At 44.7% G+C, this 12,345-nt stretch overlaps 1 protein-coding gene across 1 annotated transcript in view; it reads left to right on the top strand.

The window, feature by feature from the left end:
* Mtmr7 (myotubularin related protein 7) overlaps nucleotides 1–12,345 on the top strand; it is a 71,194-nt gene that overhangs the window by 36,641 nt on the left and 22,208 nt on the right. The window contains exons 5-6 of the mRNA XM_050147400.1: nucleotides 2,469–2,597; nucleotides 5,359–5,493. Coding sequence (XP_050003357.1) covers nucleotides 2,469–2,597; nucleotides 5,359–5,493 — 264 coding nt within the window. The remainder of the gene's footprint in view (nucleotides 1–2,468; nucleotides 2,598–5,358; nucleotides 5,494–12,345) is intronic.

Genomic DNA, 12,345 nt, shown 5'->3' on the forward strand with positions numbered 1-12,345 from the left:
TTTTGATTATATGGAGTCTCTTTAGAATGCATAGTAGTTTTAGGATAAATTTTTGTAGTTCTGCAAAAATGGCCATTGAGACTTTGATAAGATTGCCTCAGGTCTGTAGGTTGCTTTGGGTATGGACATTGTAGCCATATTGGGCCTTCTAATATCAGAATTCAAGTATCATTCCATGTGTGTCTTCAATTTCTTCAGAAGTGTTTGTAGCTTTCAGGATAGGACTCTCAGTTTTCACTTGAGAGTGATGCCTGCTTTAAAAGGAGGATATATCTCATTCTTTCAGCTATGTAAAAATGGTGATTAGAACTCAAGTTAAATGGCACTGGAAGCCTGAGGGTGTTACCATCATTAATTGATTAAGCAGTTGCTTTAGCATCTTGGAGATCCTACTAGAAAATGCATCAGAATGCCAATTACTTGGCTCATAGACTAGGGTTCAGTGCTCTGAAGAAGCAAGACTCCTTTATTAGAGCTGTGTTCGAGAGACAAAGTTGTGCTAGCCAGTTTGCAAGCTTGGAAATTGTTAACTGGGCCCGGATAGGGGAGCTTTGACCTTTGCATAGGCCGACATGAAGGTCCATGGTTTCCTCTGAGAGTGATGGGTCTGCTGTTTTAGAAGGTGGTGTCTGTCTTGTGCAGTCGCTAATGCAGAGACAGCAGGACAGCCTCGGAGTTTGGGGTTGGGCTCTCTCCTTCTCTAGTATCATTTCAGCCATGGGATTCACAGTGGTGTGGCCTGGACCACACTAGGTATTTTCTGGCCTTGGGAGAACTTCAGGAGCTGCAGGGTCCTTCACTTTCCTCTTGATCTCCAGAAGCTATGTGAGGTATTTTGGAAAATCTTCCCTAGTACAGATTGTTACTCCACTTAGCCATTAAACCTTTCCGTTTCTTCATATTGTTGTTACTAGGAAGAGGCTAGGTAATCCTCAGTTTACTGAAAACTTACTTCCTTTCCAAACTGGTCATTTTCAGCATATGACAGTCTGCTGGGTGATCACATGTTTGACCCATGGGCCAGCAGGAGTGGTTTGTATTAATATTCTAGAACTTGCTTGCATGAGACAGAGTCAGACACTAGGCTGGAATCAGGAAGGAAGTGCAATGTTCTGTGGCCCCATTCTTGCTGTCTGGGTCCTAGTAGGATGGGCTCTTGAGACTACGAGCCCACCTGAGATTGAAATGAAGCTTTGGACCTGTGGTCATTCCTGTTATGGCCTTTTGTTCCATAATTTTGAGCTGTCTGGTTAAGAGAGTTAGTGGAGGCAGGCAGGGATAGACGGCGTCCTGACAGGAGGCTGAGAACTCTCATGTGGTTTCTCATTCCCTTCAGTGGCGACTTGTAGTGTGGTAAGAGTGGGTGGAGTTGGCCAAAGGATCCGTAGATAAAGTATTACCCCTGTTGCTACACCCATGTGGATTCTGTTGCTATGACTCCAAAGATGATTGACTTCCAGGAAAAAAACAGTTGCTTGATGAAGCCCAGGAAACTGCCATCTGATGGATTGACTGATGGGAAAACCAAACACCGACAGCCAGCAGCACACACCCTTGCCAAGTGCTGGCATTTCTTTTGGCTCCGGTGGTTTATAAAGTGCTCTGTCATGGCTGTTATCTGATTGTTTCTTCTGTCCACCCCCTAAAATATCATTACTAAACTATCACTTTTGGAGATCAGAAAAACCAAAGCATCCGGTGTAGTTTGGCTCTTCAAGGTTGGAGAGTCACAAATGCCAGACCATGTACCAAGCAGCTGATTTCTGATTCTCAGTCCTATGATCCTCCAAGGCACCAGGTCCCATGGGGAGCATATCTTTTACTGTTATAAAATCAACACACTTGAAACACAGATGAAGCTGGTACATTGTGTTGTAATGGGAGGTGCACTGTGAAATCCTATCTACAAATCTTCCTAGGGGAGGACCCGGGAGGAGATTTCCTGAAAGAAGGTGGGACTGGGTAGACTGGGGGAGCATGGAAGGAACCTGAGAAGACCAGGGGCAGGGGTGTTCAGAGAAGGCCAAAGAAGTACACAGTGTGCCAGGGACACAGAGGTGACCTGAGGATGTAATTGCTGTGGCTACATTTTTGGAAATTGTCCCCACACAGGCTGCCAGTCAAACATAGGGGGCTAATGTTTCTTCAGCCATTAGGATGCAGAGTTGCAGTCTGTTCCTTTTTGATGAAAAACTGTCTTCCCCATGTAAAGAGCCTTTGGAGAGAAGGACACAGCACAGTGACGCGGTGTCCACAGTTATTCTGCGTTCCCTCAGGATTTGTCACAGACTCTGCAGCACTTCACTTCTCAGAGTGGCTTCAAGTGTCCTCAAAACAGCCCCCCTCTGTAACTTGATTAGGAAAGTGAAGATCTGCAGCCTTCAGGCATGTCGAAATGGGATTTCTGGGGTCCATTTGCAGTGTAATGTTTGATTGCCTCATCATACCTTTCTGTTTCCTGGTGACAGGTTTGTGACTCTTACCCCACGGAACTGTACGTTCCCAAATCAGCCACAGCACACATCATCGTGGGCAGTTCCAAGTTCCGGAGCAGACGGCGATTTCCTGCCCTCTCCTACTACTGTAAAGAAAGCCATGTACGTCTCAAAACAGGCCTTTGTTTCAGTTGGCTTTTAGGCTTTATCCTGGATGGGAATTTTTCTAGCTTTCTCTGTCTCTCCTTTCTGTCTTCTTTATTTGAGTATTCTGTGTGTGTTTGTTTGAATTCTCAGTAGTTCATGGTTATCCTGTGGATGGTGTGAGACAATCTAGTTTCATGTAGAAACTTACCTTCCGTGTCTATTTGGCAGTAAAACAGTGGTAGACTCAGGCATTGCCTAAGTGTGTTCAGCTGCCCGAATGAAGCTGTCCTCTCTGGAGGTGCTATGTCTGTCTTTCTGACCCTTAGATGAAGAGGGCTTTAGTATCGGCCATCAGTTCCCCACTCCAGCCAGTGGGTGAGGAGGCTCTCGGCAGGCTCTCACTTTTAAAAGGAAGGTCCACGAAGCAAGTGTGACATTTCTGCTCACACCCTGTCGGCCAGAACTGTGCAGAGAAGGCAGGAGAATGCAGTTTTTGGGTAACCATGCAAGAAACTACAATTTAAAGCTCTGTTTCCATGGAAGATAGGAAAACAAACTTGGAGGAGTAACAGTGTTCTTTGCCATCAGCTATAAAAATACTTGGCTCAAGTCAGGCGAAAAGGTTTGATTTTCGTGGTTAATATAGTTTTACATTTAAAACCAAGCAATGCTCTGTGTGTCCGTGTGCACACGCATGTGTCCACACATGGGTACATATATGTGATTGTATATACGTGAATGTAAATTTACCTACAGTCAAGGTGGAGCAACAGCTGTCTGGTGATAAAGGAAGTTTCCAAAAATAGTTTGAGCAAGGCATCTCCACCAGAATAAGGAAACAGCCTTCTGGGTTACCTTCTCCAAAAGACCATACTTGTTTAGCAGTGGGTTCTCTTCATTAAAATGATGCCTTTGCATCCTCTGCTCTTTTTCCCAGCCATGAAGTGGGGCCTGGAGAAACGTGACACTTGCCTGTATTAGTTAACTCCTGATATGTTTCAACCCACACAGGAGTGGAACAGTGTTTAGAGGCAAAGGATGTTGTGACTCCTCTTTCTTAAAAACGGAGTTAGTAAAGTTGTCAGGTTCTGTGTTGTTATACTTTAAACTGAGATGCCAGTCTCATCGACATTTTGTGATGAAGTGGGAGAGGACAGGAATTGAGGTGAGGGATAGAATTGATTGTTCTTCCTTCCAGCAGCAGGATAGACAGAGTATTTAAACAGTGAGTCCAGGGTCTTCAGAAGGTAGCTCAGAGGCCGGCTTAGTCTAATGCCCTCCCTGCCTGCTCCTGCCCTCTGATCTTTCCAGCAGCTAAGAATATCATGAAGTTGGGGATCCTCTGCATTGGATTTTGCTGTTTTAGCAAAGGCTTCGGATAGACTTGTTTCCGAGCATCCCTTCATGATGTGGTTACTCTGGGGAAACACTGGCCGTGCGGGCCCTCGAGCTCCCATCCCCACATCTCTGTACACACTAAACTCTGAATTGCAGGAGGGAAAATAGTCATGTTTGTTCTGCAACAACATTTGGATTCCAGTGTCATGTTTAAGTATATAAGAGCTGGGTGAGGGCTTGTCCTTACGAAGGTCCACTGCTGACTATGGATTTCCCTTTGAACTCAAGCAGCTTTGCAGGTCATGGTTAGAGACTTACTTATGAGCAGCATTCTGGGTATGTTTGTTGTTGAGAATTATGTGTTTTTAAGAGTTATTTTGCTTTAAATTATGTACAATATGGTCTCCTAAATTCACAGCACAAATTTTTAGGGAACAAAACTCATAAATGACTTGGTACCAAGAAGTCCACATGCTTTTTCTCACCCCTACTTACAACCTTCTCCACCTGACTGCTCCCTGTATCTCCTGTCAGCTAGTTGCTGACGCAGCCTCCTGGCCGCAGGTGAATTTTATTTGTTCAAAAACATCTTTGTATCATTAAACTAATGTCCCAGGGCATTAACAAAAGTAACACACCTTAAAATAATATTCTACAACATGTACACTGCTCACCCTCTCTGCTTTCGGTATTGACTTTCGGTTACTTAAAATACCCGAAGTAAATACTTGCTACGATGGACTGTTTAGGAATAGGTGACAAAAAAAGTCTAAGTGTATTCAATATGGTTCAGTACTTTTTATTTGAATACTTTTGATCCACGGTTGTTTAAAGCCACAGCTGGTTAAACCCACCAGTGCAGGACCTGGGAAATGGAAGGATGGTTGTATGATGTTGGAATTGAAGGTCAGGGAAATGTCAGGACATGCTAAGAGGAGACTGAAGAAAGTTCTTGTTTCTAAACACTGTTACTGAGCAAACCTAATAGTGACGTGGGCTTTCATTACTGGGAAAATGTGACCCATAGAAATGATTTTGGGTGCTCATGATCTTTTAAATAGACTAGGATAGAAAATGATAAAAAAAAAAAAAGCAGTAAAAATTCTCCCCAGTCTTGCCATTAATAGTGTCTTGTAAGTTTGAGGAGAGTAGTTATTCCACTTTCAGCAGTGCAAAGAGACAATATTATTAAAAAGGAAAATAGGCTGCTTAAATAGCTTTAGGTTTCATGATTTCGATCCCATCTAAACATCTTCACACATTCCTAAGGTCTTACACAGAAAGCTTGCCGGTGTAGAGGGTCTTTGACTTTGATTCAAATTTCCACAAAATCTAATCCTATTTCCAACATTGGTGTGGGGTGCAGGCTAACCAAGGACTCCTTGTTCTGGGATGGTCCTCTCTGATGTCACTGTGTTGCTGTGGCCTCTTCCTGCAGGCCTCCATCTGCAGGAGCAGCCAGCCCCTTTCTGGCTTCAGTGCTCGGTGTCTGGAGGACGAACAGATGCTCCAAGCCATCAGGAAAGCCAATCCCGGAAGTGACTTCATTTATGTCGTGGACACGCGACCCAAAGTAAGTGTCAACATTTTCATGCGTGTCTGTCTCTGCAGCCCTGAGTCCCAAGGCTGGACCGAACCAAAGCTTAACTGATAACATTCCTTGCTGTCATTTTAAAAATTGTTGCTGCCTTTTAATCCATGGCTGTCCAAATCAGCAACTGCAATTACCCCCTGCTATCAGCAGTGGTCAGGCCACAGCCTAAGATAATTCTGTTCCTTCAGGCACTGACTCTTTCAAAGCTAAGAAGGGAACTTAACTAAATCTCTGTCCCTCTAAAGAATTCAAGATTCAAGGTTTGAGGTGCAATTCTGCTCCTCAGAGAGGATGAATAATAAGCACCTCGCCACCTGTGTCTCCCCAAAAGCCCTTGTGCTGCTCCTCATCCCTCCGTAAAAACCCTTCTCTTCCACCTGACTCCTCCCTGCCATCTCCTGTCAGCTAGTTGCTGATGCAGCCTCTTGACCACAGGTGAATTTTATTTAATCAAATACATCTTTGCATCATTAAACACGTTCCAGAGCGTAAACAAAAGTAACACACCTTAAACTAATGTTCTACAACAGTTCCTGGCTCCCGGTGCTTCATCTTCAAAGTGTTGTTGTTGGCATGGTCAGACCGCGGGATACCAGGGGCTGCCCTGTTCGTATGTCAGCTCCTGAAGGGGATGACTGTGTTGGGTGCGTTTCTGTATCCCTTGGTTTTCACATTGTGCTGACCACACAGTAAATGGGTGCAGTTTAGTTTTACAGGTTGCCTCCCTGAATGGGTGAGTTGTATGACATGTGAATTAAATGTCAGCAGTGCTATTTTAAAAATGAACACAAGGGAATAAAAGCTTGACATAGGAAAGAGAAAACAGACTAACAGGTCAAGTCAGTTTACAAGTTGAACCGTTGTGAGTAGGCGCTTCGTGGCGAAGTCGTAGGTATTTATAGACATAGCCTTCCCATCTTGCCACATCATACGTACCAGGTCTCTGCCTTTCTAGTAAACTTTCACTGCACAACACAGGCAGAATCTCCAGACCAGGGAAGAAGATGCGAGGAGGTGTGCACTTGGAGGATGTGAAAAAGCCTTAAACTTCTAGTGTTGCCTTTCAGTTTGTGCCTTTCTGTCCGAATCAGACTTGGACCTCTTCCTCTGACCCTGACCACCCTCCCGCCTCCTCCCTGTGTCTTCTGTGTTCTCTGAGAGTTTGTACTTCTTAGATGATATTCTGCAGCCAGGCTCAGGATGGGGAGGGAAGCTGGGGCTTTACTGAGTGGAGACTGGAAATCCGTCTCCTACCCTGCTTTCCCAGCTTTACACAGAAATAAACAGATAGACCTGCTAACTGAAGAGCCAGTGATCCAGTTGGCTGTGTGGTATAAGCCTTCCCCAGAGTGTGGCAGCTGCAGGGCCAGGCCTAGTCCGTATTTAAAGCCAATTAATCCTCAGGATTTGATGTGAAGGGTATATTTAGTACTCACTCTGTTTATTCTAGTGATAAGAAGTTTGACTCTCATCCATTAAATAAAGTTAGGTATCTTCTCATATAATCCAGGCACACGCACACACACATAGTTTTTAAACCATTTGCTTTAAGCTTTCTTCCTTTTTTTTTTTTAAGGACCATGACTATGCTGTTGATCCCCATCCCCACCCCGAGTGTGTTAGGCATCCTAGGTAGCCATGAAAGGTTTGCGTGCTGACGTGCAAGCATTCCCTAGGTCCTGGCCCCTGCACTCAGATTTACTCCCTAGTATACAGAGAAAGGCTTAGGAGGCAGCTCAGGATCCTGATCCTTGGCCTTTGAGCAAGGTTAAATCCACACAAGAGTTTCCCAAGCCACCCACTCAGATGAAAGCCTTCTGAACTGCTTGCTGCTGTGAGAGTGATGGGCAGCAGAGGCCGTGACATCCTCAAGTATGTATTGTCCAGAGTCTCCTCGGGGCCACTCGCTGCTGCTAGAGATGGGTGCATTGAAATCTAAATGTGTCAGAACAGTATTTGCTGAGGTCTCAAACATCGCAGCCTTGTCCTTGACTGTATCAGATGTTCGGATTTCAAAATTTATCAGATTTTGATGAGCTTGCAAGAGTGTTAAGCTATTTCTTATTTAATTCTTGTAAGAATCCTGCAGATTAGCAGACCTCTTTTCTTTCCCTGGGTAAGGGCTTAGCTTTAAAGAGGTTAAATAATTCACCAAAATATCGCACGGTTTAGGGCTGAGACCACATTCCGTCAAATACAGGCTTATTTGGCTCCAAAGACAGCGTCTCTTCTGTTTACTAAAATCCTCTCTAGTGGACGATGTCTCCACTTCAGGACACTATAGAGGGTTCCCACCTCAGTTGGCCACACACACAGTGGAACCAGAGACACAGCTGAAGAGCCAGCCCCAAGCTCAGCCAAAATCACTTCATGGCCAAAGGAGCAGGAAGGAAGGGCTTTGAACTGTGCCCTGTCCACCTAGCAGCTGTGGAGGAAGTGAGTCCTGAAGGATGGGATGAGGTTGAGATCAGCCTGTGTCACGCTCCGGCTCCAGAGACTGCTTAGCATGCACTGCATCTGTGGTTATTTTATTGTGTAACAGAGTCATGGGGTGTTTCTCTTTCTCTGGAGATGAGGTAGTGTCTGTTTACTGGGTTCCATGCAGGTGGCATCTTCAAGACACAGCTGTGAAGATTAGGGGTGTCTAACAGGTGGGACCATACTTCCTGGTCATATATGCCTCAGCCTTGCAGGGCCGGTGACAGATGTCGGAGAATGGGAGAGTGTCATTGTGTTTCGTGGCAGGCGAGGGCAGTCATCACTCCTATTCTTTGTCCGTGAAAGGATGGAGCAATGTCCCTTTGGCTTAGGTTGGACCTGAGCAAACTTGATCAAACCTTGCTGAGACAACTTACCTGCACTGAAGGTCCCCAGTGAGGGGCTCTGGGCAAGTGTGCTGGTAGGGCTCCAGGAATGGGCTCTTCCCATAGTGGATCTTCCGTGTGTGGAATGGAAGCCTACATGTGTGCTTTCAGAAAGTCACCCTTTGGATACCTATGCTAATAGAAGAGAGAGGTGGTCAATGAGTATTCACCAGAGAGGCACTGTTAAGCAGTAAGACAACTGTGATCGCCTAGCTTTGCAGAGAGCTATTTATCTAAGTGCTTTCATTCCATGGGGCCCCTTCTACCAACTACACAGAAAAGGTGAGGAGCAGAGTCCCGGAGAGAAGCATTCTTCAGTCCACACAGCCTGTAGACAGGGAACAAGACCGTTTCACATCATATGTGGGTTGAAATGTAAATTAACCTGAATCAAGATTCCTGCTTGAATATAATCCTGGTACTCTTAAATATGCACAAGCAGCCTCTACATGGGGAGGGGAAGAAGCTGACAAGCTCATCTGTCGACAGTATTTGTAGGCAATAGAGCCATCTAGTATTTCCAAGAGTACGCCACAGTTAAAGTTAGAGGTCATAGGAAGATGAGGGGAGGAGAGGACCATCCTTTGACAACCTGTCTCAGGCTTTGGCCCAGTTCTGCTAAAGTCAGCTTCCCTGTGGTTTCCTGTTCAACTCTGGGCTCAGGCTTTGCCATGATTCGGGCATACAGTGTAACTGGTATGGTCCTGGACTCCAAGGCTAGGGTGGGACCAGGCCTTCCTTCAGCTGTCTCTCCAGACCGGCACTCACTGGAGACTCATGGATGTGATTCATGGGGTGGTGCAGAACCTGATTGTGTTTCCTTCTAGTTTTGGCTTGATCACCTCTTACCTCATTCTTTTATGTAGTCATGTGACCAATTGGTCAGCCAATCATTAGTCTCCTTTGTACACTGCCTGTCGAGTGTGGCCATAAGTGAGGCGCAGACACATGTCTGCAACTGATGGGGCTCCCGGGCAGCACATACTCTCTCCACTTCTCACTGCTGATTCTTTTTTCCTTTTTCAGTGCTGGGGATTGAACCTGTGAGCTACATCCTCAGTCTCTGTTTACTTTACTTTGGGGACTGGGTCTTGCTAAGCTGTTAAGGCTATCGTTCATTGTCTCTGACTCAGCCCACAGAATAGCAGGGAGTACAGTCCTGTGCCACCAGGCTTGGCTCACTGCTGAGTTTTTAAAAGCCCACCACTTGCCATGCTGCTCCCGTGTGGTGGACCTTCTTTGTCATCAGCTCTAAATTAATTTCTACTTTGTCATTAAAGATACTCAAAATGACTCAACAGTTGTTCACCACGACAGAATTATTTATTTATTTATTTGTTTGTTTGTTTGGTTGGTTGGTTGGTTGGTTGGTTTTTCGAGACAGGGTTTCTCTGTAGCTTTTGTGCCTGTCCCGGAACTAGCTCTTGTAGACCAGGCTGGCCTCGAACTCACAGAGAGCTGCCTGCCTCTGCCTCCCGAGTGCTGGGATTAAAGGTGTGCCACCACTGCCCGGCTCACCACGACGGAATTTAAATTCCTTAACTGAGGCTGTCTGTAGAGGACCCTAAATGCTTTGAGCCCCTCTTGGATCTCCATTTCCTTTACTTCTTTATCCAGAACAGCCTCTCCATCCTCCCCAGCAAACCCCAGCTGTAACTGTTGTTACCTGGCAGAGTTGCCCGAGTTCCAGCTCTTACCAGTTCTAATACCTATTTGTTCCCTGTAAAGCCTGGTTGAGATTTTATGCTACCATTTGCCACTGGTACCATGTGCTTTCCTTTCCGTCTTCAGTTACGTTCTTAAGGCAACAAGAACAACTTCATGTCCATCTTTTTGACTCTTTGTTTCTTGTATGGGTATTTCTGCACCAGAAATGCTAATGCTAGATAGCAAAGGGTTTTCCTGTGAACTGGGTAGATTTTCCCACCGCTGCTTCTCAGGCAGATCTAGAAATTGGGATGCATTTAAAACACCATGGCTTTATCTACTTGGGAATTATTAGGACCAGAAGCCAATAGCTGTTTACTTAATTATAAATGTAGTTCTCAAAAGAGCCGCATTAGACCTGCTAGTAGAGAATTCTTGGTGTAAAGCATACTCTGTCCTATCCCTATCTATCTATCTATCTATCTATCTATCTATCATCTATCTATCCATCCATCCATCCATCCATCCATCTATCTGTCTATCATCTATCTCAGTCTAGAGTAGCTTTTTGGATAAAACTGTGTTTCTGCTTTGGAGTTCAGCTTTTGCTGAAAATAAGTGCTGCTCCTGAAAACAATTGTCTGTATGATAGATTAAATATTGCCACCTTCTGTCTGTTGTGTGAAGTACACATTGACTTTCAAAATGCTTCCCCCTGTCTGCCAGTCAGGAAGACTGCCAGTCGGTTCTTCCTTTGCAGCTTCTTAATTATTTTAAAGTCTGAGCATACGTTGTATATGTAATAACTGTAGTAGTAATATTTTTGCTTGTTGCATGCTGTTGTTTTTAGAAGAGGAGGTGGTATGTGGTGAGAAGACTTGAATTCAGATGCAGGATAAGTGTACGAACATAAAGCTTCTTGTGCGGATCCTGCTAATTTGCCGCACTTTATGAAACTTATTACAAAGTTTTAGCCAACAGCCCTGAAAATAATTACATAAAGCAGTGATTTTTTTATAGTACATAATTCCATAAGAGTAACATGTGTGTGTAATTTATAGAAGAAGAAATGTCTCATGAGCTATTAGAACTTTTTAAAGGATGAATATACAGTATCTCTTAAAATTTAAGTTTTTCCTGGTTGAGGTTGAAGCCTGTGCTCTTAGGACTGGTGGCCTGCTTCTGCAGACTGGAACCAGCTGTCTGAAGAGCTGACAGGCCCCACAGGTGACAGAGGAGCCGAGCTGAGAGGGTGGGAGCCCGACTTGCTCTTGAAGCAGGGACTCCCGTGGCAGGGGCTTGCTGTCAGCTGTGTTCTGTTTCCTTCCTTGTGACCTCGTTTCTGTGACTTGTGATCCAAACTTAATATATGCTTCCTGTAACCGTGGAAGGCTACAAGAACATCTGAAGCATTGTTGATGGTGTTCCCCTGTAGCTTGCCATCTCTTTCTGCTGAAGTTGTTACCTGTGATTTTAATTCTTCATAATGAAAGTGAATAAATCAATCAGTAAGTTTATTAACAGTGGGTGGTTGCATGAATACTCTTTAGCTTACACATATGTACATGTAGGTGTATGATGTATAGAGGGAGAGGGGGAGCTAGATCGGGGTCCATATCTTTGATGCCTGGCTGTATTCCATGTATATGCTTGGTTTGTCCAGTTACCACTCTGATGAGATACTCATAGGTGTGCAGCTTCCGTGTTCACAAAAACATCATGGCAGACATTCTTCATCTGTATGTGCTGGGACCTTTAATCTTGTAACTAGAAGATCTGGGCCAGGGTATTTTTAACTTAACTTAGTGTTTTGAACTGAACCATTTGAAGTACTACTTTGTATTCTTAAAAGCAGGTCTTCTCCACCACCACCCCTATTCCCTAACCTTTGTGGCCCAAAAAAGAGAATGGTCAGTGAACACTGTTCTTTGTAAGTGACAGCTTGCTCAGTCAAGCTGCAAGAGAAGAGCATTCCCAGCCTTATATTCCCGTGAGAAATCTGTTTCCCACCTAGGGCAGGACTCATCTGCTTGATTATACTGCACAGGGTTAGTTTGGGCTTATTCAGTTTCTTCAGAGTCCATTAGCATTGAACCCACTGAAATTCCAATGTCCTATCTACAAAATTACGGTTCTGAAAGTGACAAAACCTCCTCCATTAGCCATAGAGACTTGAAGAAACCAAGTGGAAGAAGCATCCGTCCCTTCAGCCCGGCTATCAGCATTCTCCCTTTGGTTTATCGATTCCTGCTGAAGGGTCAACTGATAAATTAGAAGTAACATTTCTCCCTGATGACGTGTTTGTTGGTGTTACGGTTCT

This window comes from Alexandromys fortis, unplaced genomic scaffold (genome assembly GCF_014885135.2).
Source record: "Alexandromys fortis isolate MF-2015 unplaced genomic scaffold, M_Fortis_MF-2015_v1.1 scaffold_32, whole genome shotgun sequence".
NCBI classification, from domain to species: domain Eukaryota; kingdom Metazoa; phylum Chordata; class Mammalia; order Rodentia; family Cricetidae; genus Alexandromys; species Alexandromys fortis.